General features: G+C 42.1%; 1 protein-coding gene across 1 annotated transcript; it reads right to left on the bottom strand.

Moving 5' to 3' along the window:
* Positions 1 to 537: 537 nt before the first annotated feature.
* Positions 538 to 21,010, bottom strand: LOC139552013 (proteasome subunit beta type-7-like). Its single transcript, XM_071363349.1, has 8 exons — positions 20,805 to 21,010; positions 19,359 to 19,452; positions 17,664 to 17,761; positions 17,233 to 17,373; positions 12,564 to 12,679; positions 6,234 to 6,292; positions 1,923 to 2,074; positions 538 to 785 (listed from the first exon to the last, which is right to left on the bottom strand). The coding sequence occupies exons 1-8, from the start codon at positions 20,864 to 20,866 to the stop codon at positions 674 to 676; spliced, it is 834 nt and encodes a 277-aa protein (XP_071219450.1). The 5' UTR covers positions 20,867 to 21,010; the 3' UTR covers positions 538 to 673.
* Positions 21,011 to 23,033: the final 2,023 nt, after the last annotated feature.

Genomic DNA, 23,033 nt, shown 5'->3' on the forward strand with positions numbered 1-23,033 from the left:
CCCTTTTTGCATTTTGTAGTAGATAAGTGGAAAATGTGTGGCGGCTTCTTACTTACATTAGACCCAATTTCAATTCCTTTCTTACCCGAAGTGTGTTTGCGTCATAAGGCAGCGAGTTATATTTCACAACCTACAATGTAAGCTGTCAAAATAAGGAATTTGATAAGTGACTTGATTTACAAGGAATATGGAGGATTGTCCTATATTGACTAGACTAAACTGACTGCAATCTGTCACAATCCTGGAACACCACTGACATTTGTTGACCTGTGATCTTTAGATACTCACCCAAGAGATATCCATCGTCTGCACCAAAGTGTTTTATGCAGCAGGATCAAGTAACTCACTAGCAGACTACTAAATACTATAAGGAACTCATATTTCCCGTTTTACTTTTTTTTATAGATTTCCTAAAACAGACATTGACTTGTTATTCATATTATCTCTAACTTTAGCATAAATAATAATTCAAGTATTTGTCAAACTGCCAGCTAAGCAATTCAATAAGAGATGACATGTTCAAACACTTAGGACACATTTAAGACTTAAGAACTCAAACGTTTTATTATAAACCATGAAAAAACATGCCATTTTCACTGAAGAAAGTAAGGGCGAAGTTGGGGAGGGACATCAGAACAGTCACAATAGTAATTAGCAGAATGTTAGTGATGCTTCAAGAGGTATCCATAGTCTGTATGGTCTCCTCCACCACCTCCAGATCCAATTTGGTCACAGCCTTCGTCAGGACTCCGGTTGTTCCTCGCTTGTACTTGTAATTACCGGTTCTGATTGGAAAAAGAAAGACATTTGTTTCCAAAATATTATTGATTCAACACAGCAGAGACAGGTCTGATGAGCTTCCCGGGAGCTGGTTCTTGGACGCAAAATGAAATGTTACAACGGATGTTAAACACAAAAATGGCTTCCACCAGTCGCATAACTCTGGAGAATCCATCTTTATTTTTCTCTACTGCGACACAGCCACGGGCCTTTGTTGGGTTTACGACAAAAACAACAACAACCATGCAAATAAGTTGTTCTATGTGAAATTCAACACAAGCAGCTTTAGAGGGCAAGATAAGGGTACGCACTTGCTGGGTTAAGTGTGTTAGTAGTCAAACGGAGTACTCAGAGGTGGGTGAGACAACGCTATGGTAAAGTCTACTGCACTCCACACAGACCTGTGTCTTTATTACTCACTGGTGGGGCAAGGCTTCAAGCTCATACACACGTCTTCAAACAAAAACAGGCCAAAGTGTTGAGTCATTCAACATGTCAAAAGGTAATGCATTCTTAACAGATTAAAGGCCACAAAATTATTACAACTCATTCAGAAACGAGACTAGATTATTCAAAAGATGCACTGCTATGGGGGAAAAATATTCTCCGTCATGGGTAAATAAAGGTTTGGAAGTGACCGCACTCTCAAAACGTGCAGTGGTTTGGAAGTGACTGCACTCTCAAAACGTGCAGTGGTTTGGAAGTGACCGCACTCTCAAAACGTGCAGTGGTTTGGAAGTGACCGCACTCTCAAAACGTGCAGTGGTTTGGAAGTGACCGCACTCTCAAAACGTGCAGTGGTTTGGAAGTGACCGCACTCTCAAAACGTGCAGTGGTTTGGAAGTGACCGCACTCTCAAAACGTGCAGTGGTTTGGAAGTGACCGCACTCTCAAAACGTGCAGTGGTTTGGAAGTGACCGCACTCTCAAAACGTGCAGTGGTTTGTGCCACTTGCGATTGTGTTCTTATTAGAGGCAATTCTTCAGTACATAATTGTGTTCTACACATTATAGATTCTGACAAGTGTGGACCATCGCAGCCACACATTGGGGACTACCAAGGGAACAGCATGGAGACAAGCAATGGGACAGTCTGGGGGGGACCACGTTACGGGAAATTATGAGGTGGGTAGTTGGCTCTACCTGACCCCTTTCTTGTTGGCCATGTCGTGGGGCCTCAGGTAGTCCACCCTGCCCTTGGTGATGACACACAGGTCAATGTTGCTGCCCGAGCCCAGATCGTTGAAGATGCCGGCCGCGATGGCATCCCGAACCAGCCGCTTGGCATCTTCCTCCTAAAGAGAGAACAAACATCAACACCATCATTACTGTAACCATGATCATCAATCTCATTGTGTATTGAGTGAATTAATCCAATGCGTATTCATTCAATTACTGCTTCAGATTGAGAGGATAGAGGAGCCCTTAGTATAAACCTTTTGCACACGTCCGTCACATCGTTGTGCTTGGATGAAATGGGCTAGAGCTGCTGCTTCTTCTTATGGGAAGAAAACAACTCAAGTTGAGCTGTAAGTAGCGAGTGGTGAGTCCCAACAAGCTAAAAATGCCATGGGAAAAGCAAGGGCTCCCTCTTATTGGCCATCACTGGTAACAGCAGTAGAGCCTTCCTGAAGTAGAGATAAATGCTGATTTCCAGCATTCCTCTCAAGGCCCTGTGATAAAAAGCATAACTTGACGGATGCATTTAACAATGGCTAGGTGAGGAGCCGTGCTCCCAGGTGAGCTCTTCCACAGAGACTCTCCAAGGTGGATGCCATTGCCATCTCATAGCGCATTAATGTGCTTCAAAAGAAGGTAGGATTCATATAGCCCCAAAAAATGCTGCATCACAATCAATAAAATATATATTTATTTTACATTGGGAGCACCAGTGCTACTCCTGATTATTATTAGTATGTTTTTGTTGTTGCTCTGACTGTACATGTGCTAAGTTGTTTTAGATTTTAAAAAAGGTAGCAAAGAAAACAGTCTATGACTTGGGTGACTGGTCTCTGACAATTTTATGGGCTTTCCTCTGACACCACCTATTATATAGGTCCTGGATGGCAGGAAGCTTGGCCCCAGTGATGTTAAAAACATCCTAAAGATTGATTCAATACATCGTTTGACATGTTTCTACTTACTGTAACGGAACTTTTTGACATTTCGTCTGCTTTTAGTGAACGCGCTTCGTGACTTTGGATTTGTTTACCAAACGCGCTAACAAAAGTAGCTATTTGGACATAAATGATGGATATTACCGAACAAATCAAACATTTGTGGAACTGGGATTCCTGAGAGTGCATTCTGATGAAGATCATCAAAGGAAGTGAATATTTATAATGTTATTTCTGACTTCTGTTGACTGCACAATATGGCGGATATATTTTTGTCTTGATTGGGCTCTGAGCGCCGGCCTCAGATTATTGCATGGTGTGCTTTTTCCGTAAAGCTTTTTTGAAATCTGACACAGCGGTTGCAATAAGGAGAAGTGGATCTAAAATTCCATGTATAACACTTGATCTTTGATCAACGTTTATTATGAGTATTTCTGGAAATTGATGTGGCTCTCTGCAAAATCACTGGATGTTTTTGGGACTACTGAACATAACGCGCCAATGTATACTGACATTTTTGGATATAAATATGAACTTTACCGAACAAAACATACATGTATTGTGTAACATGAAGTCCTATGAGTGTCATCTGGTGAAGATCAAAGGTTAGTGATTCATTTTACCTCTATTTCTGCTTTTTGTGACTCCTGTCTTTGGCTGGAAAAATGGCTGTGTTTTTCTGTGATTTGGTGGTGACCTAACAATCATTTGTGGTGCTTTCGCTGTAAAGCCTTTTTGAAATCGGACACTGTGGTGGGATTAACAACAAGATTACCTTTAAAATGGTATAAAATACTTGTATGTTAGAGGAATTTTAATTATGGGATTTCTTTTGTTTTGAATTTGGCGCCCTGCAGTTTCACTGGCTGTTGACGCTAGCGTCCCACATACCCTAGTGAGGTTAAGAACAAATTCTTATTTTCAATGATGGCCTAAGAACAGTGGGTTAAAGGCCTTGTTCACGGGCAGAACAAAAGATTTTTACCTTGTCAGCTCAGGGATTCGATCTTGCAACTTTTCGGTTACTAGTCCAACGCTCTAACCACTAGGCTACCTGCCGCCCCAACGAAGTCTATGGTATCTACTAGCATGCTAGCAGTTAGCATAGACTTCGTCATTGCGTTAACGCTAGTCATTGCGTTAACGCAACTTCCTGCACACAGAGACATTCAAATTGTATCCATGACGAAAAAGTATTTTGGCCTTACTGCTATTAGCCCATACAAAAGCATTGAACAACAGATAGTACCAAAACAAATCTAAAAGGAAGTTTGTTCTGAAGTGTCTGTCCTAGATCTGAGAGATATAAGATCAGGAAACATTAAATTATAAAAATAAAAAAAATCATGTATTTAACCCCATATTTTAGGCACTAAAACAGTCTCCATATATACTTCCATAACTGGTTTCAACTGGTCCCGGGGGACCTTCAGATGACTCGTGAAGCTTTTGGGCATCCTAGAGCAAAACAACCTACATGTACGTGTTCTCATGAGTCTCACCTTTCCACAGAGGTGTCATATTAGTGTGTGGCCCAAACTGTTCGGACGCTACAGACGGAAGTTGGCAGATCAGCTGTACCGACTTGAGGAGACCCAAGACGCTTGTGTGTGTGGGGGGGGGGGGGGGGGGGTCATAGAGCAAAACGGAGAACACCATCGCATTCGTGCAAGTCACCTAGAGTGGTGATAGTTTTTAGGCCAAACTGTTCGGACCCTACAGACTTTTGTGAGAAGACCGTTTTTCGGGATGTCTCATGCTCTGACAAACTCTAGCTCTTTCACCAGTGTTACATAGGCGGATGCGGTGGACTGAGAGGCATCCAATGCAAAAAAAAATGGATACACTATATAGACAAAAAGTATGTGGACACCCCTTCAAATTAGTGGATTTGGCTATTTCAGCCACACCCTTGTATAAAATCGATCACACAGTCAAGCAATCTCCATAGACAAACATTGGCAGTTGAATGGCCTTACTGAAGAGTTCATTGACTTTCAATGTGGCACTGTCATTGGATGCCACCTTTCCAACAAGTCAGTTCATCCAATTTCTGCTCTGGTCAACTGTAAGTGCTGATATTGTGAAGTGGAAACGTCTAGGAGAAACAACGGCTCAGTTGCGAAGTGGTAGGTCACAAGCTACCAGAATGGGACTACCGAGTGCTGAAGAGCGTAAAAATCATCTGTCCTCGGTTGCAACACTCACTACAGAGTTCCAACTGTCGCTGCACACAAGCCTAAGATCACCAAGCGCATTGCCAAGCGTTGGCTGGAGTGGTGTAAAGCTTGCCGCCATTGACTCTGGAGCAGTGGAACCGCACTCTGGAGTGACGAATCACGCTTTCAGTCCGACGGTCTTGCAGTACGACGGACAAATCTGGGATTGGTGGATGCCAGAACACTACCTGCCTCAATGATTAGTGTCAACTGTAAAGTTTGGTGGAGAAGGAATAATGGTATGGGGCTGTTTTTCATGGTTCGGGTTAGGCCCCTTAGCTCCAATGAAGGGAAATCTTAATGCTACAGAATACAATGACATTCTCGATGATTCAGTGCTCTCAAATTTGTGGCAACAATTTGTGGTTAAGGCCCTTTCCTGTTTCAGCATGATAATGCCCCCGTGCACAAAGTGTGGTCCATACAGAAATTATTTGTCGAGATTGTGCAGGCCAGTCAAGTTCTTCCGCACCAGAGATCTGACCTCAACGAAAACCTTTGGGATGAATTGGAACGCCGACTACGTTCATTAACACCTGCTCTTTCCATGATAAACAGACCAGGTGAATCCAGGTGAAAGCTATGATCCCTTATTGATGTCACTTCAATCAGTGTAGATTAAGGGGAGGAGAGAGGTTAAAACATTAAGCTTTGGGACAAGGATTGTGTATGTGTACCATTCAGAGGGTGACTGGGCAAGGGAAAATATATAAGCGGCTTTGAACGGAGCTCACTGGTTTGTGTCAAGAACTGCAACGCTGCTGGGTTTTTCACGCTCAACAGTTTACCGTGTGTATCAAGAATGGTCCACCACTCAAAGAACATCCAGCCAACTTGACACAACTGTGGGAAACATTGGAGTCGACATGGGCCAGCATCCCTGTGGAATGTATTCGTCACCTTGTGGAGTCCATGCCTCAACGAATTGACGCAGTTCTGAGGGCACTCAGTGTATTTTCTGCAGTTGTATCATAGTTTACTTATTTCAAGTTGTGAGTTTGATTATTATTGCTTAAAATAGAAAAGTCATTACGCAAAATACAGGCAAGGTATGGCCTCCATTATGACATTTGAAGATGTGTGTGGTGGATGTACAAAATGGGCCAGGTCCAACTCACCTCCATGTCTTGCTTATAGCGGTCCTCAAACACTGCCATGGCAGCCAGAGAGCCAGAACCTGGGAGAGAGCAGACACACAACAACTGCATGGTTAATGACTGTTGGAATGACAAAAAAATTACACAAGTAACCAAGATGAGACCAACAGTCAGTGACCAAGACGTGGACCGAATAGTTTACAACAGTTGCAGTGGTAAGTAAATGTTGAGGACCACACATACAGCTTTGAGAAACACTTAAAAATGCTTCTTACAACAAAAGGTCCCTCACAAAACTTCCTACTGGTAACCATGACTGAATGGCTATCTGGTCCAGGTTTCAGCTGATCTTGCTTATTTTGAACGCACACTTCTTTAAAAACCATCTCTCCCTAACGGAGTCTCTGGCGTCCATTTTATAAAGCACATCAGACATGTGGGGCAATTAGCCCGCTGAAGAAAGTGCTTATCTGTGACAAAAGCAAGATGCAGGAAGTTGAAAAATCCCTTTGTTTTGGTGGAGACAGGCCATTAGGACTTCTCTACAGCTGTGTCTTAACTTAAGAGGGAAACGGAGAAGATTTACCTACATTTTTCAATCCCTTTAGGAGATTTAGTCTTGTTTTCTCCCTTCCCTTCTCCCTCTCTTTAATCCCACAGCATCCATCATGCCATCCTCCTCTCCGTGCTGCCAATATCTTGTTTCATAGCCAGGTTCCCGGGGGAGGCATTAAGAAGCACACCAGCTGAGTTTTGCTGTGGTTTTCCCAGTATGGTAGAAGGTGAAAAGGAGAGTAAAGGCCTGGAGACCAGTTGCTTGGCTACCCAAACTCAGCTCTGGCGAAATCCTACGCCTTGCCATACGGACGTTAGTTTATTCTTCACAATGAATCTGGATCTGAGGAATTTCCCCGATGATTTCTAGAACGCACACACATTCAAACCGTTTTGATTGGTCCCAGAAACCAATGGGTTGGGCCATAGCTAGAACACACGTGGGTAAAGCAGCATTTTGAACATTCGTCATTGGCTTTGATCCTCTGATTGGTTAGAGATGATCCACTCGCTGATTACTTTGTTTTGTAAAACACCCCACATTGACGTAACAGCAAACGACTTCAATGATGGCAGTCGTAGACTGAAGTATGTAGCAACGGCAGAAATTAGTTTGAGTCGTCAGGCAGAGACCAGTGCACCCGTGTTTTCCATAAGCGCCTAAAAAAAACTGACGATAATTCATTGTCAGACGGCTACCTTCTCCACTTCATAAGTTAACTAGTCTTATTTTCAATTAAAAGGATACAATCCCTAGACAGAGAAGTCTTCATAGCCAGCCGGCCCTGGAGACGCATGAGGCGGTGCACAATTGGCCCAGCGTCGTCTGGGTTAGGCTAGCCGGGATTTCATTGTCCCATCGCGCTCTAGCGACTCCTTGTGGCGGGCCAGGCACCTGCAAGACGACTTTGGTTGCAGTTCTATGGCGTTTCCTCTGACACATTGGTGCGGCTGGCTTTCGGGTTAAGCGAGCAGTGTGTCAAGAAAACGTTTTTAAAAAGGCTGTACAGCATTCCCCTGCTAGAATGAACAATATGCATCTTCTACCAATCCATTGATAGGACAGGTGTCGGTCAATCAATAAGTGAGCAATGACAGGGAAGCGGCTGGTTTGTCAGTGATGTCTGTCCCATTTCGTCGTACAGGTGTTATTTCTTGTGCGCTTTGGTTGGCTACAGTAAAATGTATTTTAACAGAAGGAGAGCATGAAGCTTATTCATTGTCTTCCGTGAGTGAATTAATCGTTTTTCAACCACTCCACAAATTTCTTGTTAACAAACTATAGTTTTGGCAAGTCGGTTAGGACACCTACTTTGTGCATGACACAAACAATTTTCCAACAATTGTTTACAGATTATTTCACTTACAATTCCAGTGTGTCAGAAGTTTACATACACTAAGTTGACTGTGTCTTTAAACAGCTTGGAAAATTCCAGAAAATTATGTCATGGCTTTAGAAGCTTCTGATAGGCTAATTGACATCATTTGAGTCAATTGGAGTCAATTGGACATCCACTGGTACAGTGGATGTCTTTCAAGGCTTACTGTCAAACTCAGTGCCTCTTTGCTTAACATCATGGGGAAATCAAAAGAAATCAGCCGAAACCCCAGAAAATAAATTGTAGACCTCCACAAGTCTGGTTCATCCTTGGGAGCAATTTCTGAAAGCCTGAAGGTACCACGTTCATCTGTACAAACAATAGTACGCACGTATAAACACCATGGGACCACGCAGCCGTCATACCGCTCAGGAAGGAGACGTGTTCTGTCTCCTAGAGATGAACGTACTTGTATGAAAAGTGCAAATCAATCCCACAACAACAGCAAAGGACCTTGTGAAGATGCTGGAGGAAACAGGTACAAAATTATCTATATCCACAGTAAAACGAGTCCTATATTGACATAACCTGAAAGTCCACTCAGCAAGGAAGAAGCCACTGCTCCAAAACAACCATAAAAAAGCCAGACTACGGTTTGCAACTGCACATGGGGACAAAGATCATACTTTTTGGAGAAATGTCCTCTGGTCTGATAAAACAAAAATAGAACTGTTTGGCCATAATGTGGTGTCAGGAAAATAACCTCACACTCAACGTCAACAAAACAAAGAAGATGATTGTGGACTTCAGGAAACAGCAGAGGGAGCACCCCCCTATCCACATCGACGGGACAGTAGTGGAGAAGGTGGAAAGTTAAGTTCCTCGGTGTACACATCACGGACAAACTGAATTGGTCCACCCACACAGACAGCGTTGTGAAGAAGGCGCAGCAGCGCCTCTTCAACCTCAGGAGGCTGAAGAAATTCGGCTTGTCACCAAAAGCACTCAAACTTCTACAGATGCACAATCGAGAGCATCCTGTCGGGCTGTATCACCGCCTGGTACGGCAACTGCTCCGCCCACAACCGTAAGGCTCTCCAGAGGGTAGTGAGGTCTGCACAACGCATCACCGGGGGCAAACTACCTGCCCTCCAGGACACCTACACCACCCGATGTCACAGGAAGGCCATAAAGATCATCAAGGACAACAACCACCCGAGCCACTGCCTGTTCACCCCGCTATCATCCAGAAGGCGAGGTCAGTACAGGTGCATCAAAGCAGGGACCGAGAGACTGAAAAACAGCTTCTATCTCAAGGCCATCAGACTGTTAAACAGCCACCACTAACATTTAGTGGCCGCTGTCAACATACTGACTCAACTCCAGCCACTTTAATAATGGGAATTGATGGAAATTATGTAAAAATGTACCACTAGCCACTTTAAACAATGCCACTTAATATAATGTTTACATACCCTACATTACTCATCTCATATGTATATGTATATACTGTACTGTATATCATCCACTGCATCTTGCCATCTTTATGTAATACATGTATCACTAGCCACTTTAAACTATGCCACTTTATGTTTACATACCCTACATTACTCATCTCATATGTATATACTGTACTCTATACCATCTACTGCATCTTGCCTATGCCGTTCTGTACCATCACTCATTCATATATCTTTATGTACATATTCTTTATCCCTTTACACTTGTGTGTATAAGGTAGTAGTTGTGGAATTGTTAGGTTAGATTACTTGTTGGTTATTACTGCATTGTCGGAACTAGAAGCACAAGCATTTCGCTACACTCGCATTAACATCTGCTAACCATGTGTATGTGACAAATAAAATTTGATTTGATGTCCATCGTTATGTTTGGAGGAAAAAGGGGGATGCTTGCAAGCCGAAGAACACCATCCCAACCGTGAAGCACGGGGGTGGCAGCATCATGTTGTGGGGGTGCTTTGCTGCAGGAGGGACAGGTGCACTTCACAAAATAGATGGCATCATGAGGTAGAAAGATTATGTGGATATATTGAAGCAACATCTCAAGACATCAGTCAGGAAGTTAAAGCTTGCTCACAAATGGGTCTTCCAAATGGACAATGAGACCAAGCATACTTCCAAAGTTGTGGCAAAATGGCTTAAGGACAACAATGTCAAGGTATTGGAGTGGCCATCACAAAGCCCTGACCTCAATCATATAGAAAATTTGTGGGCAGAAGTGAAAAAGCGTGTGCGAGCAAGGAAGCCTACAAACCTGACTCAGTTACACCAGCTCTGTCAGGAGGAATGTGCCAACTTATTGTGGGAAGCTTGTGGAAGGCTACTTGAAACATTTGACCCAAGTTAAACAATTTAAAAGGCAATGCTACCAAATACTAATTGAGTATGTAAACTTCTGACACATTGGGAATGTGATGAAAGAAATTAAAGCTGAAATAAATCACTCTACTATTATTCTGTCATTTCACATTATTAAAATAAAAAGTGGTGATCCTAACTGACCTAAGATAGGGAATTTTTACAAAGATTAAAATCAGGAATTGTGAAAAACTGAGTTTAAATGTGTCTGTAAACTTCCGACTTCAACTGTATGTGGTAACAATGAGTTGAAATCTACGTATTATTTTGTGGCACATTCATTTATTTTCATAGGCCTACAGTCAGCCACGGAGTTGACGCGCATAGGCTATTTACAGTTCTTTGATTGACGACCGAACAGCTTGTGTTGACTAGTTTATAAAAGGTGTCGAATTGACTGAATTCCAGCTCCTATATCCCTTTGTTATTCATAAAACCTACCAAAGACCTTGTTTGTATTTTCCTAGGACCCGAAACCCATGTCGAGACTTGCCAGTGGCAGCTAAAGTGACTTGTTTGCCATTGTAGTCAAGTGATGAGTTGTTTGCGAATGAATAGCGGATCTTTTAGATGAACGGTACCGAAACAGCGAGAGAGTCTTTCCTTTGGCTCCCTAATTTTCATACTGGTAGGCTACTACTGCTTTTTCAGCGATGATCTGAAAATAAATTATGAAAACTATTGATGAAGAATTTGAATCCTTACTGCAGGAGCAATAGGTAGTAGAGAGAGACTCATTCTGGTCCAAAAAGCTAATAATGTCATGATGCATAAATTGTATTATTATTAAAGATACTGATATAGCCCTACTGATATGATTGAGGTGTTGACAATGGAGTAGACAACTGTGGTTTCTGTGTAGCAATTGTGTGGGCGAGCAGTTTGCCTATCTGCAGTAAAATCAGGAGGGCATTTAGATAGATTTCCAATTCAACAAGACAGGGGAACTAAGTAGTTTGACAAAGTTTAATAGTCAGTAACTAGTCTTTAAAATATAGCTAGCAATTATATAGCTAGTTATTTTCTATAAACCCAGCTAGTCCACTTTGCTAAGCTAAGACGAACTCACCTCAGACTTATGGTGGGAATTAACGTTAGCTAGCTTTCCCCCCAGCAGTTTCAATCTAGCGAACAAGTTAATCTTAATGGCATTTTCTCAACTCCATCAACTAGATGGATAGTTAGCGAACATATTTGTTTTCCCTCGCATCTAAAAGCTGCCTGATAGAGCTGGCCAGTTGATAGTAAAGTAGAGTGAATGATAGTCAGCTAGCTGCAATGCCAATGTCTAGCCAGGAAGGAGTTCATATAATGTAGACTTACCGGTGAACAACAGTGTGCACTTCTACCACTGCCCAGTCTAATCGACCGCTTGCTGAACACGGAGGTTTGAGCAATTTTATCCATTCATCGCTTGATATTTTCAACTTTTGCCATAGCCAGTTGGCAAGCATACTAAAATATCCCCTTTGCCAGTCAAAATATTTAAGAACTGTTGCAGTGGCGTAAACGACAGGGTTTGAATGGACACTGCCAAGATTTGAAATAGCTGTGTTGAAAACATCCTCACTCACATCTTCCATGTTTACTAGTTGGCGCGTGTCCACACATATCATAAACAAGGGTGAAATTAGCAGAAGGAAGGGAATTGGCAGTGTTTCCTTTTGCGAGGGAGGAGACTTCGCTTCTTCCTTCACACAACGGAAATCACAATTTCACAACACATCCCCCCAGAAGTTACACGGGAAGTGACAAACTTTGCAAGAATTTTACTTCTGGGTAACCGAGATTAGGGGTTAAGGTGACTAGGCAACAGGATAGATAGATAAATATGTAGTAGCAGCAGCGTATGTGGCAAACGCTGTCAAAAGAGGTCAATGCAGATAGTCCAGGTAGCTGAGGTCTGAAGCACCTCCTTCAAACAAAGTGATAATCCGAGAGAGCAAGAGTGCAGATATAGAGTGCGAGAAGAGGGATACAAAGTGATTAGGGAAAAAAGGAAAGAGAAAGAGGATAGGAGATGGAGAGCAACAGATTACAAGAAAAATTGTTGGAAAGAAATGAGAGCGGTAACGGTAAGTATTAGCTGGCAGACTCACCCATGGTGACGTAGGGCAACCTGTCGGTGGAGCCGTGGGGGTAGATGCTATAGAGATGGGGGCCATTGCAGTCCATTCCACCCAGAACCAGGGCAGCACCGATGTGGCCTTGGTATCTGAGGACGCAAACAGGGGTGTCAATTGGGTATGGCAGTCGCTTTACACTAGCTCAACACCAACAATTTAAAATAGGCTACTAAAATCATTCCAATCCTGAATAAAAGGAAACTGCAGTTTAGATGCCTAGGACCAGGAGGGGAGGCGGTTTGTATGGCTGGCTGGTTTTATGGAGATTAGAGACATATATATAATAACAACAAGATGCTCATATCTCCGTCCTTACAATCAGAGTCATTGTCCCAAAGGCAGAAAGGCAGACGACAAGCTTAGGTCCAAAATAAGCCCATAGAAAAGCATTGGGCTTATTTTTGACAGATTTTTGGCGAGAGTGAAAGCACTTGCTTCGCCTCTTCCTCTCTGTGGAGTGTGCATCGACGCAGCTGCAGGGAACAGCAGGACGTTTAATCAACATATTGCAGAAGATGGCTGTAGTAGATGGCTTTGGCTGTGTAACTGTTGTTTGACTTGGCATGAAACTAAACTAGAGATTGAATTCCGGCGCTGAGCTAGTGCATAGCAGGGAGCTAATTCTTGTATAACGTGTTTGTAGAATGTTAAGTCCCCTGTTGACTGAGGTGAATGAAGCTGAAATGTATATTTTTGGGTGTAGTTCCCCTAAATTTAAGTGCCACCAGCCAGAGACCGTTGTTTTGTTAGTATTGTTTCTGTAGCACTCATGTGATTGCAGACTTTGCAAAACAAATGACCACTGGATTGATGGAAATAATCATATTCTGCCAGGTAGCCATAGACTACTTTATAGTTAACATTTAATTGAGAAGGTTTTGGGGAAAGCTTTTCCATCTCTACCAGAAGTTGGTCATCAATAGCATCATTGCCAATGCCTACACCGGTGTAGACCAGTGGTCACCAACCTTTTCTTAGTCAAGATCACAGAGTTAAAGTGCAAGCAGAGATCTACCGCTCATATCGATACTTTTCTACTCATTCGTTACAGCTGCAATGCTGGTTGTAGCATGAGTGGAAGTAGGAAGAAGATGCATTTTATGGCTTATAAAAGTGTTGAATAAAAAAGTGTGTTGACAGTGCCGAGTAAGAAATGAAACACGAACACACTCAAAAACAGCAGCTCTTTGCTGTATTCATTGAATCTCACTCTAGTCATGGTTTTAAACGTCTTGACATCTCACAGTATCAGCTTTACAGTATCAGCCATCCATTTTGCCAGCGGTAGGCATATAGTGCACTTGGATTTCCTCTCAGGCCCCGCTGGTAAGGCAAAGTTTGTACCTACAGCCACATGAAATGTTAACACTTGGCCTACCTGGCCCGCAGTGCAGTTGAATCCCGTGCACCTACCGCCAACAGCGCGAGATGAAAAAAAAAAAAAAAAAAAGGAACGCAAGGCTTTATCCTTGGGTTTTTTACATAAATGTTTGGCGATTGACTAGGCATGCCTTGGAGATCAACCAGTTGGTGACCACTGCTGTGGGGCAGTCCTGTGCCGTTTCAGAAAGTTGCAGGAAAATATGAATCACTGATGCATTTTGTTCATTTCTTATGATTAACTAGGGCAAATTAACTAGGCAAACTAGTTAAAAACATTTGAGTCCCTACACACCCGGTATTACTGTTACAGGTACAGTTGATTTCAGGTTCCCATTCCTTTGATACATACAATGCATTGCAAAATAATTCAGACCCCCTCAGATTTCTTCTAGGGCTGTCCACGATAAAAAATAAAAAGTATGTCGACCGAGAGTCATTCTGTAATTTCGACCAACTCAAGCTTGGTTCCCATCTTTGATAGTGTCGCCATAATATTTGAATTGAGGAAGTGTGATCATAATCATTAGGATATTTTATCTATACGTCGTAAATGCCCCCAAGCCTTCAGATGTGAGCTAAACAGTGCACTTGCACTTTAGATGCATTTTAAGGCTATGGATGCAAAAGTGAATGCTTGTATGCTGCTTTGCAATCTATTAACAGTAAGGGTTACATTAAAATAGGCGCAATATTTCTTACTGATGCATTTGGCAATATTCAATTCATAGACAAAACATATGAACAAAAGCATTCACTGTGTAAGTTAATACATGTAGGCCCTTCATATATAGGCTATTTATCAAATCAGTTATTGTTCTCTTGCTCAAACCGTGAGCAACAGCTGTCAAACTCAGACATTTCTCTGAAAACACAGGGATGTCGATTCACATGGGACTAGTATTATCGGAGGACCTAGGAGTTCGCAAAAATAGAGTAGGTTACTCTGGCTGGAATTGTTAGTCTCCTGCCATGTTACAAATTTACTGACATGGAAGATTCGGACGGGACTAAAATAACAGATATGGTGTTTGGGCTTGTGCAGATAACAATAACCGATCACCCCCAGTAAAACTAATCGTGTCCGAATAGGGCTTAAGGCAAGGGCTGTTTCCTCCTATATGCTGCCTCACCCACATTGTTTTCAATCCCAATATGCTGGTTATTTTTGCAATTATGCACATAGCAACATAGGGAAAGACGCCAATTCTACGGCGCACTGAAGATTATGTTCCAGAAACGAGGACAGCGATCATATCCAAAGCGGGAGAAAGTACATTTGTTAAAAAATATTCGATTGATTAGTGCTGCACCATTAATTCAGTATCGCGTCTTAGAGTGATGGACTGTGCCATCCCTGTGGCTTCCGCAATGGATTAGTCCACTGAGACAAGAGCCAATCAGACAGGTGAAAATGATAATAATTGTGACTGCTCGACTAAAGAAATCTTGGTCGACCAACAGCATATCGACCAAACAATCGATCAGTCGACTAAATGGGATCAGCCCTAATTTTTTCAAAATACTCTAATGTCAAAGTGGAAGAATATACACTACATACACAAAACTATGTAAACACCGCTTCAAATTGTTGGATTTGGCTATTTCAGCCACAACCGTTGCTGACAGGTGTATAAAATTGAGCACACTGCCATGCAATCTCCATAGCCTAACATTTGCAGTAAAATGGCCTTACTGAAGATCTCAGTGACTTTCAACGTGACACCGTCATAGAATGCCACATTTCCAATTTCCAGCACAGTTGCCCCGGTCAACTGTGCTGTTATTGTGAAGTGGAAACATCTAGGAGCAACAACGGCTTAGTCTCAAAATGGTAGGCCACACAATTGCACAAAATGGGACCGCTGAGTGCTGAAGCGCGAAAAAAAAATGCCTGTCCTCGGTTGCAACACCGAGTTCCAAACTGCCTCTGGAAGCAACGTCAGCACAAGAACTGTTAGTCGGGAGCTTCATGAAATGGGTTTCCATGGCCATGCAGCCGCACGCACACAAGCCTAAGATCACCACGTGCAATGCCAAGCGTCGGTTGGACTGGTGTAAAGCTTGCCGCCATTGGACTCTGGAGCAGTGGAAACGTGTTCTCTAGAGTGATGAATCACGCTTCAGCAAGTCCCAGCAGATAATGTTCCAAAATCTATTGGAAACCCTTCCCAGAAGAGTAGAGGCTGTTATAGCAGCGAGGGGGGGGAATTCCACATTAATGCCCATGATTTTAGGATGAGATGTTCAACTTACATATTTTTTCATGAACTAAAATATAATCGTTGCATAAGTATTCAGCCCCTTTGTTTAGGCAAGCCTAAATTAGTTTAAGACTAACAAATCCCATAAATTACATAGACATAATAGGGGTTGACATGATTTTTTAATGACTAACTCTTCCTTTGACCCCCATACATACATATGTAAGGTCCATCAGTCAAGTATTGAATTTCAAGCACAGATTCAACTTAAAATTGAACCTTTATTTAACTAGGCAAGTCAGCGGAGAACAAATTCTTATTTACAATGACAACCTACACCGGCCAAACCCGGATGACGCTGGGCCAATTGTGCGGCGTACTATGGGACTCCCTATCACGGGCAGTTGTGATATAGCCTCAAAGAAGGGCAGTGGTTAGTAGATGGGCAACAATAACAAATCAGAAATTGAATACATCACCTTAAGCATGGTCAAGTTAATAATTATGCTGTGGATTATAAATTAAACCACCCAGACACATCAAAGATATAATCATCCTTCTGAACTGAGCTGTAGGACAGGAAAGAAAGTGCTCAGAGATGTTACCATGAGGCAATTGGTGATTTTAAAACAGCTACAGGGTTTAATGTCTGTGATGGTAGAAAACTGAGAATGGTAGAAAACTGAGAATGGATCAACATTGTAGTGACTCAACAATAGGGACCTAAATGACAGAGTGAAAAGAAGAATACTCATATACAGAATAAAAATATTCACAGCAACACACTTTTTGGCCTAAATACAAAGACATTGGGAGAGGAATTCACCTTTCAGCAGGAAAATAACTTACAACACAAGGCCAAATAATCTACACTATAGTAATTTACCAAGACGTCAGTGAATGTTCCTGGGTGGCAAAGTTACAGTTTTGACTTAAATCTGCTTCAAAATCTATGGCAAAACTGGCCTGCCAAGATCCCAACATCTTGACAGAACTTGAAGAATTTTGAAAAGAATAACGAGCAAATATTGCACAATCTCATTGGATGGGTGGTGTACCTGAACAGCATCTGCTTGAGCATGCGGTTGGCAGTGGCCACGCGGGGCAAACGGCCCGTGGACAGGGAGTGCAGCTCCAGGTTGGAAGAGATGATCTGGGTGGTCATCTCAGTGTCTGCCGCTGTGCCCGCTCCACAGCAACTGGATGGACACAAAACATGACACAGTGGAGCCTAGGATTACGGCGTTGACATGCATTTATGAAACTAAGCTTTAAATAAATGTTGATATCATGTGACGCGTCAGTTATTGTCTAAAGACTAAGACAACAGCACGTATTCCGTGTATAGTTCACTGAAGCACAGCGATACAATGTCATTCACACATCAACCATTATCATACCTGTTACACAGTGGTACACCACAATACTGTCAAGCCATTCACACAAATAATCTAAAAACAGAATTTAAAAAACAAAGGGGGCCACTTACTAGATGTTGGGGGAGATGTAGTGGATCTTGGAGCAGTTCTTATCTGCCACAATCATGCCTTCTGTGGCCCTGGTGTCAGCACCAAGAACTAGCCCATCCTTCAGGGATGAAAACAACGTTCAAGCAAATAGTATAAATAGCTATTTTTGGAAAACATTTTTGGAAAAGAGTAGCCACATTGCATGCATTTCTTGCTTAATGTTTGATAGCTCTGAAGTAAAAAATAAAATAAAAAAAAGTCATACATGACATCACATTTAACCAGATACAGGATAACAGGATGGTGGAATCATAGAGCGCTCAGTCTGAATTTGGGCTATTTCAGGAAAACTTACCATGCCTTATCAGTACATTTTTGGAGTGTGATCTTTATCACTTTGGTAGAGGTGAAATACACTGACCAAAAATATATACGCAACATGTAAAGTGTTGGTCCCATGTTTCGTGAACTGAAATAAAAGATCCCAGAAATATTCCAGAAGCACAAAATGCTTATTTCTCTAAAATGTTGGGCATAAATTTGTTTACATCCCTGTTAGTGAGCATTTCTCCTTTGCCAAGATAATCCATCCACCTGACAGGTGTGGCATATCAAGAAACTGATTAAACAGCATAATCACTACACAGGTGGACCTTGTGCTGGGGGACAATAAAAGGCCACTAAAATGTGCAGTTTTGTCACAACACAATTCCACAGATGTCTCAAGTTTTGAGGGAGCCTGCAAATGGCATGCTGCCTGCAAGAATGTCCACCAGAGCTGTTACCAGAGAATTGATGTTCATATTTATACCATAAGCCGCCTCCGTTGTTTTAGAGAATTTGTCAGTACTTCCAACCGGCCTCACAACTTCAGTTTGCTGAAGTCAACATTGTCAGAGTTCCCCATGGTGGCAGTGGGGTTATGTACGAAAGCATGTTCCAGTTCCCACCAATATCCAACAATTTCGCACAGCCATTAAAGAGGAGTGTTACAACATTTCACAGGCCACAATCAACAGCCTGATCAACTCTATGCAAAGGAGATGAAGAGCTGCATGAGACAAACCGTGGTCACACCAGATACTGACTGGTTTTCTGAACTACTCCCTACTTTTGTTTTGCCCCCTTTTCTCCCCAATTGCGATCTTGTCTCATCGCTGCAACTCCCAACGGCTCGGGAGAGGCTAAGGTCGAGTCATGCATCCTCAGAAGCTTGACCTGCCAAACCACGCTTCTTAACACCTGCCCGCTTTACCCAGAAGCCAGACACACCAATGTGTCGGAGGAAACAGACAGCCAACTGACACCTGAAGTCAGCCTGCAGGCGCCCAAGTCCGCCACAAGGAGTCTCTAGAGCGCAATGAGCCAAGTAAAGCCCTCCCCGGCCAAACTTGGGGACGCTGGGCCACATGTGCGCCGCCCTATGGGACTCCCGGTCATGGCTGGTTTTGACCCGGGTTCAAACCCGGGTCTGTAGTGACGCCTCAAGGACTGGGATGCAGTGCCTTAGACCGCTACGCCACTCGGGTGGCCCCTACTTTTTTTTAAAGGTATCTGTGACCAACATATGCGTATTTGTATTCCCAGTCATGTGAAATCCATAGATTACAGCCCAATTTATTTATACGAACTGTAACTCAGTCAAATCTTTGAAATGTTTTTGTTCAGTATAGATGCATAAGGTGAGAACGTTATGTAAACAAAGTCATCTTTACTTTAAAAACAACCCCAACGATTGTGGTTCCTGTTTTCCGGGCAGCAGGCATCCTACATCCTACTTTGGTAACTTCAGTTTCCAAGACCGCATTCCTAAAACAAGAAACATGGTCAGAAACAGACTGTGCTAGAAAGTAATGGACACATGATAGCTATGTAGTCTGTCACTATTAACACGAATGTGGACAAAATGATGCGGTAATTCAATATCCAATGTAATGGTAAATATTCTACACCCATTGCACACAACAATCTTAAATAGCTATCAATTTACCTGGGCAGACTGTAGCTAGTTTGATAATCTGCTGCATTATTGGTGTGGGTTGCCTGACAGACTGTGATACCTCTGGTTAACAGTCAGATTAATGGCTACACGTTTGTTAGAACATTTCCTCTCACAATCTCTACAAGCCAGAACATTGAATACAATTATATGTTAACTTACTTTATCCGTTGTCCATGTGGTTTTGCAGGTAGGAATGCGAGACAATATATCCACAGGAAAGTATAATTAAATCAACTTTTCAAAGCCTGGTGGTGCATTTATTTTTTTATCGCATTTGTAGAACCATGTAAACACCTCGCCGAGCTCGGCAAGTATGCATGAGTCTTCTGCGTGTATTTTTATATCGTGTGCATGTTTTACGTGATGGAAATATGAATCCACTACCAGCGCTTAGAAAAGTTAATGCAAATATACTTCCCTGTGGATACATTTGTTTGTCTCACATTCCTACCTGAAAAAGGACCAACCACACTCAAAACCGGTAAAGTTCAAATATAATTTTATTCAAGTTTCTGAGGTAACGTTAGTGAGTGTAAACTTTCCTGATCCAAACGCACATTTTTGCTCGATGTAGAATTCAATGGAATTCAACGTCGGGTATTCAGGCTACGGCTGCGTATGCGTGTTTGAGTGCAAGAAGGCAAGCCAAGTCAACGGGAAATTAGGTGATACCAAAAATGTGACAACTCAATATACATTTTCATTATGAAATTCAACACTGCAGTGACTAAACAATTGGTAGTCAGTTAAGTTAACTAACGTTCGCTGGCTAACTAAACTTTCTAACACAAGGCATGCATTGTTTTCCGCTAGCCGGCTAATACTAGCTACAATGAACGTTAGCTCTATAGCTACGCTAATTGTCAACAAACGGTGGCTAACTTTCAGTCAGGGTTATTTATGTGAGTTTGAAAACAGTTTATCAAAACGTAAAAATGTCGCAGCCTACGAAATCAGTTTGATGAATTAATGGAACATTCTAGGTAGAAAAAACAGCTTTTAGAAATGTCTGAGTCATTTAAGCAGGCCGTGAAGAGGATGGATTGGCAACATCAAATAACTCAGAGAATACATTTCAAAATTATTTCAATATTTCAAAGTCACAAAACATGTGGACATGCGCCGCGTTTTTAAAAATTAATTATCGATGAGTCCTTACCTCTTACAATTTTCGAAACTGAAACCTCCAAGCTGCGTCTGGCACACTGACAATGTCGACATTTTTCCTGTACTGAATTCCAGCTTCCGGGAAGCGTGCCTCACTAAAGCCAAAGAGGAAGAGGCGAAGCGAGAGGGATGACTGACTGAGGTATGAAGAACATAACTGGTCCCAAAACCTGTCTGCTCCAGCAGGTGACGTTTTTCGTTTTTTTCGCTCATCAAGCGATGAGTTTTTGTATGATGGTCCAAAAACTTTTAGCGAATACAACCACCAACGTTTTCTTATGGGAAGGTCGCCCTGGTAGTAGCTAGTTGTAGGTTTTTATACAGTAACATACCCAAGACCAATCTTTGAGTTAATTTGACCATTGGAAAAAAAAAGCTTAAATACGGCAATGCGGGTTGGATTGAATTGAGTCCCTAGTCTTTCATTTTCAAGAGCAACGATGCACTTTTTTCTTACCAACACAATAAATAACGCAATATATGGAAGAGTATTAGGGCCAAGTGAAGAGAAAAATAAATAATGAACGGCTATGGGTGTGGTACTTGGATATTTTTGGGGGCAGGACAGTACTTTAACCCTAAACCCTGTCTAAGCCGGTGTGTGTTTCTAAACTAACATATGGAATTGTTTTAAAGTGGTCATACCAAGGATTATTTAGCTATTTGATTTTGAATTTTAAGACCCCTTAAGGTACCAAAAATAATCTAAAAACAATTATTGGATGAAACATTAAATTTGACATTACTGCTATAAGCAAATAGAAAGACATTGAATAACAGATTCAGTACATGGAACAATAGAAACATCTAAAGGAAGTTTGTTCTGAAGTGTCTGTCCTATATCTGAGAGATATAAGAAAGAACAGGAAACATGTATTTTTAATTTTTTACATGTATTTATCCACTTTTATTTTTAACTGGTACCAGGACCTTCAGAGGAGTCTTCTGAGGCTTGTGGGCGTCCTAGAACAATAGAGTGGTCATAATAGTTTGAAGGCCAAACTGTTCGGAAGCTACATAGGATTTTGTGAGAAGACTGATTTTCGGGATGTCTCATGGTCTGACAAACACCTCTAGCTCTGGCACATTTCACCACAGATGCAGAAGGGCGATATCGGTGGATGCTGTGGTGGATTGAGACTCAGCCCATGCAACAAGAAAAACGATAATATCTAGTTTAAACAGACGGACTATGATGGGTATTTTTTATTATGTTAATTAGATTTCCACGAGGGCGCGTCCAATGTAGGCTAACATGCTAACCACACCGCTCGCGTCACGTGACGCTTGACGCGCTGCAAGTTCCACCTCTCCTATCTCCTCATTGGTTTTTAGGAGCATATACCCACGTGGGCGATTGAAAGATGAACTGAGGTCCACACTCCAGTCCAGTCGGTAGTGGTAATGCACCTTAAAGTTGGTTGACAACCGCCATATAAAATCCAAAGAAAAATAAGAAACCTGAAGGAGGAGAGATACTAGAAACAGGTAACATAACAACCCAAGGTTTATATTCCAGGACAAATTAGCTAGCAACAGCAAGCTAGCTGGCTAAATTGCCATAAATGTTTAATGCTTTTTGACATGTCCCCAAATTAATATTTAGAGAATAAAGTGGCAATATTTCAAGAATAAAGTAGAAATACCATTTTGTGAATAAATTGGCAATATATCGAGAATAAAGTTGGACCGAGTTTGGTAAATCCTGCCTTAGAGAGTAACAGCTAGGCCAGCAGCCTATTTGTCAAAACGAAAGGTTAACTTACAATTGTGTGCGTAATGGCATGGTGTTTTATGTACATTTCCAATGAAGTAACCTCATAGGCCTATGCTTATTATCTTGTGAATGCAAGTCACGGATTGCGTGGAGAAGGATACCGAGTCCCTGTCGGGCTCATGGGCTGCCCCCAAACCCCTGTCATGGACCTTGCACAGGGCAGGGGTTTGGGTAAAGCCCCGTCTGAGACACCAATTTTACGGCAGTGACGTGTATTCATACATGGATGCCAAGGGAAGCCAGGCTTCCCCAAAAAATTGACCAAGAAAACATACGTAATTCAATTCACAAGAGGCTGAATGTATCTCACCGGAGAAAGCATCAGAGCGAACGAAAAACGCCATCTATCTGCCTCTGTCTGGTCATAAAGAGAATGACATTGTTGCCGCCCGTAGCATTGAATTCAAGGGAAGCCAGCAAGCATTTGGCCTCCCTTGATGAAAA

This window comes from Salvelinus alpinus, chromosome 24, assembly GCF_045679555.1.
Source record: "Salvelinus alpinus chromosome 24, SLU_Salpinus.1, whole genome shotgun sequence".
Taxonomy (NCBI): Eukaryota; Metazoa; Chordata; class Actinopteri; order Salmoniformes; family Salmonidae; genus Salvelinus; species Salvelinus alpinus.

What these genes read in the sequence shown, in the direction of transcription:
- LOC139552013 (XM_071363349.1), bottom strand. Translation starts at nt 20,866, where the DNA reads ATGTCGACATTGTCAGTGTGCCAGACGCAGCTTGGAGGTTTCAGTTTC. An exon ending in AGTTTCGAAAATTGTAAGAG is followed by an intron (nt 19,453 to 20,804) that starts GTAAGGACTCAT and finishes TTCTTGTTTTAG; the next exon opens with GAATGCGGTCTTGGAAACTG. An exon ending in TCGTTGGGGTTGTTTTTAAA is followed by an intron (nt 17,762 to 19,358) that starts GTAAAGATGACT and finishes TCATCCCTGAAG; the next exon opens with GATGGGCTAGTTCTTGGTGC.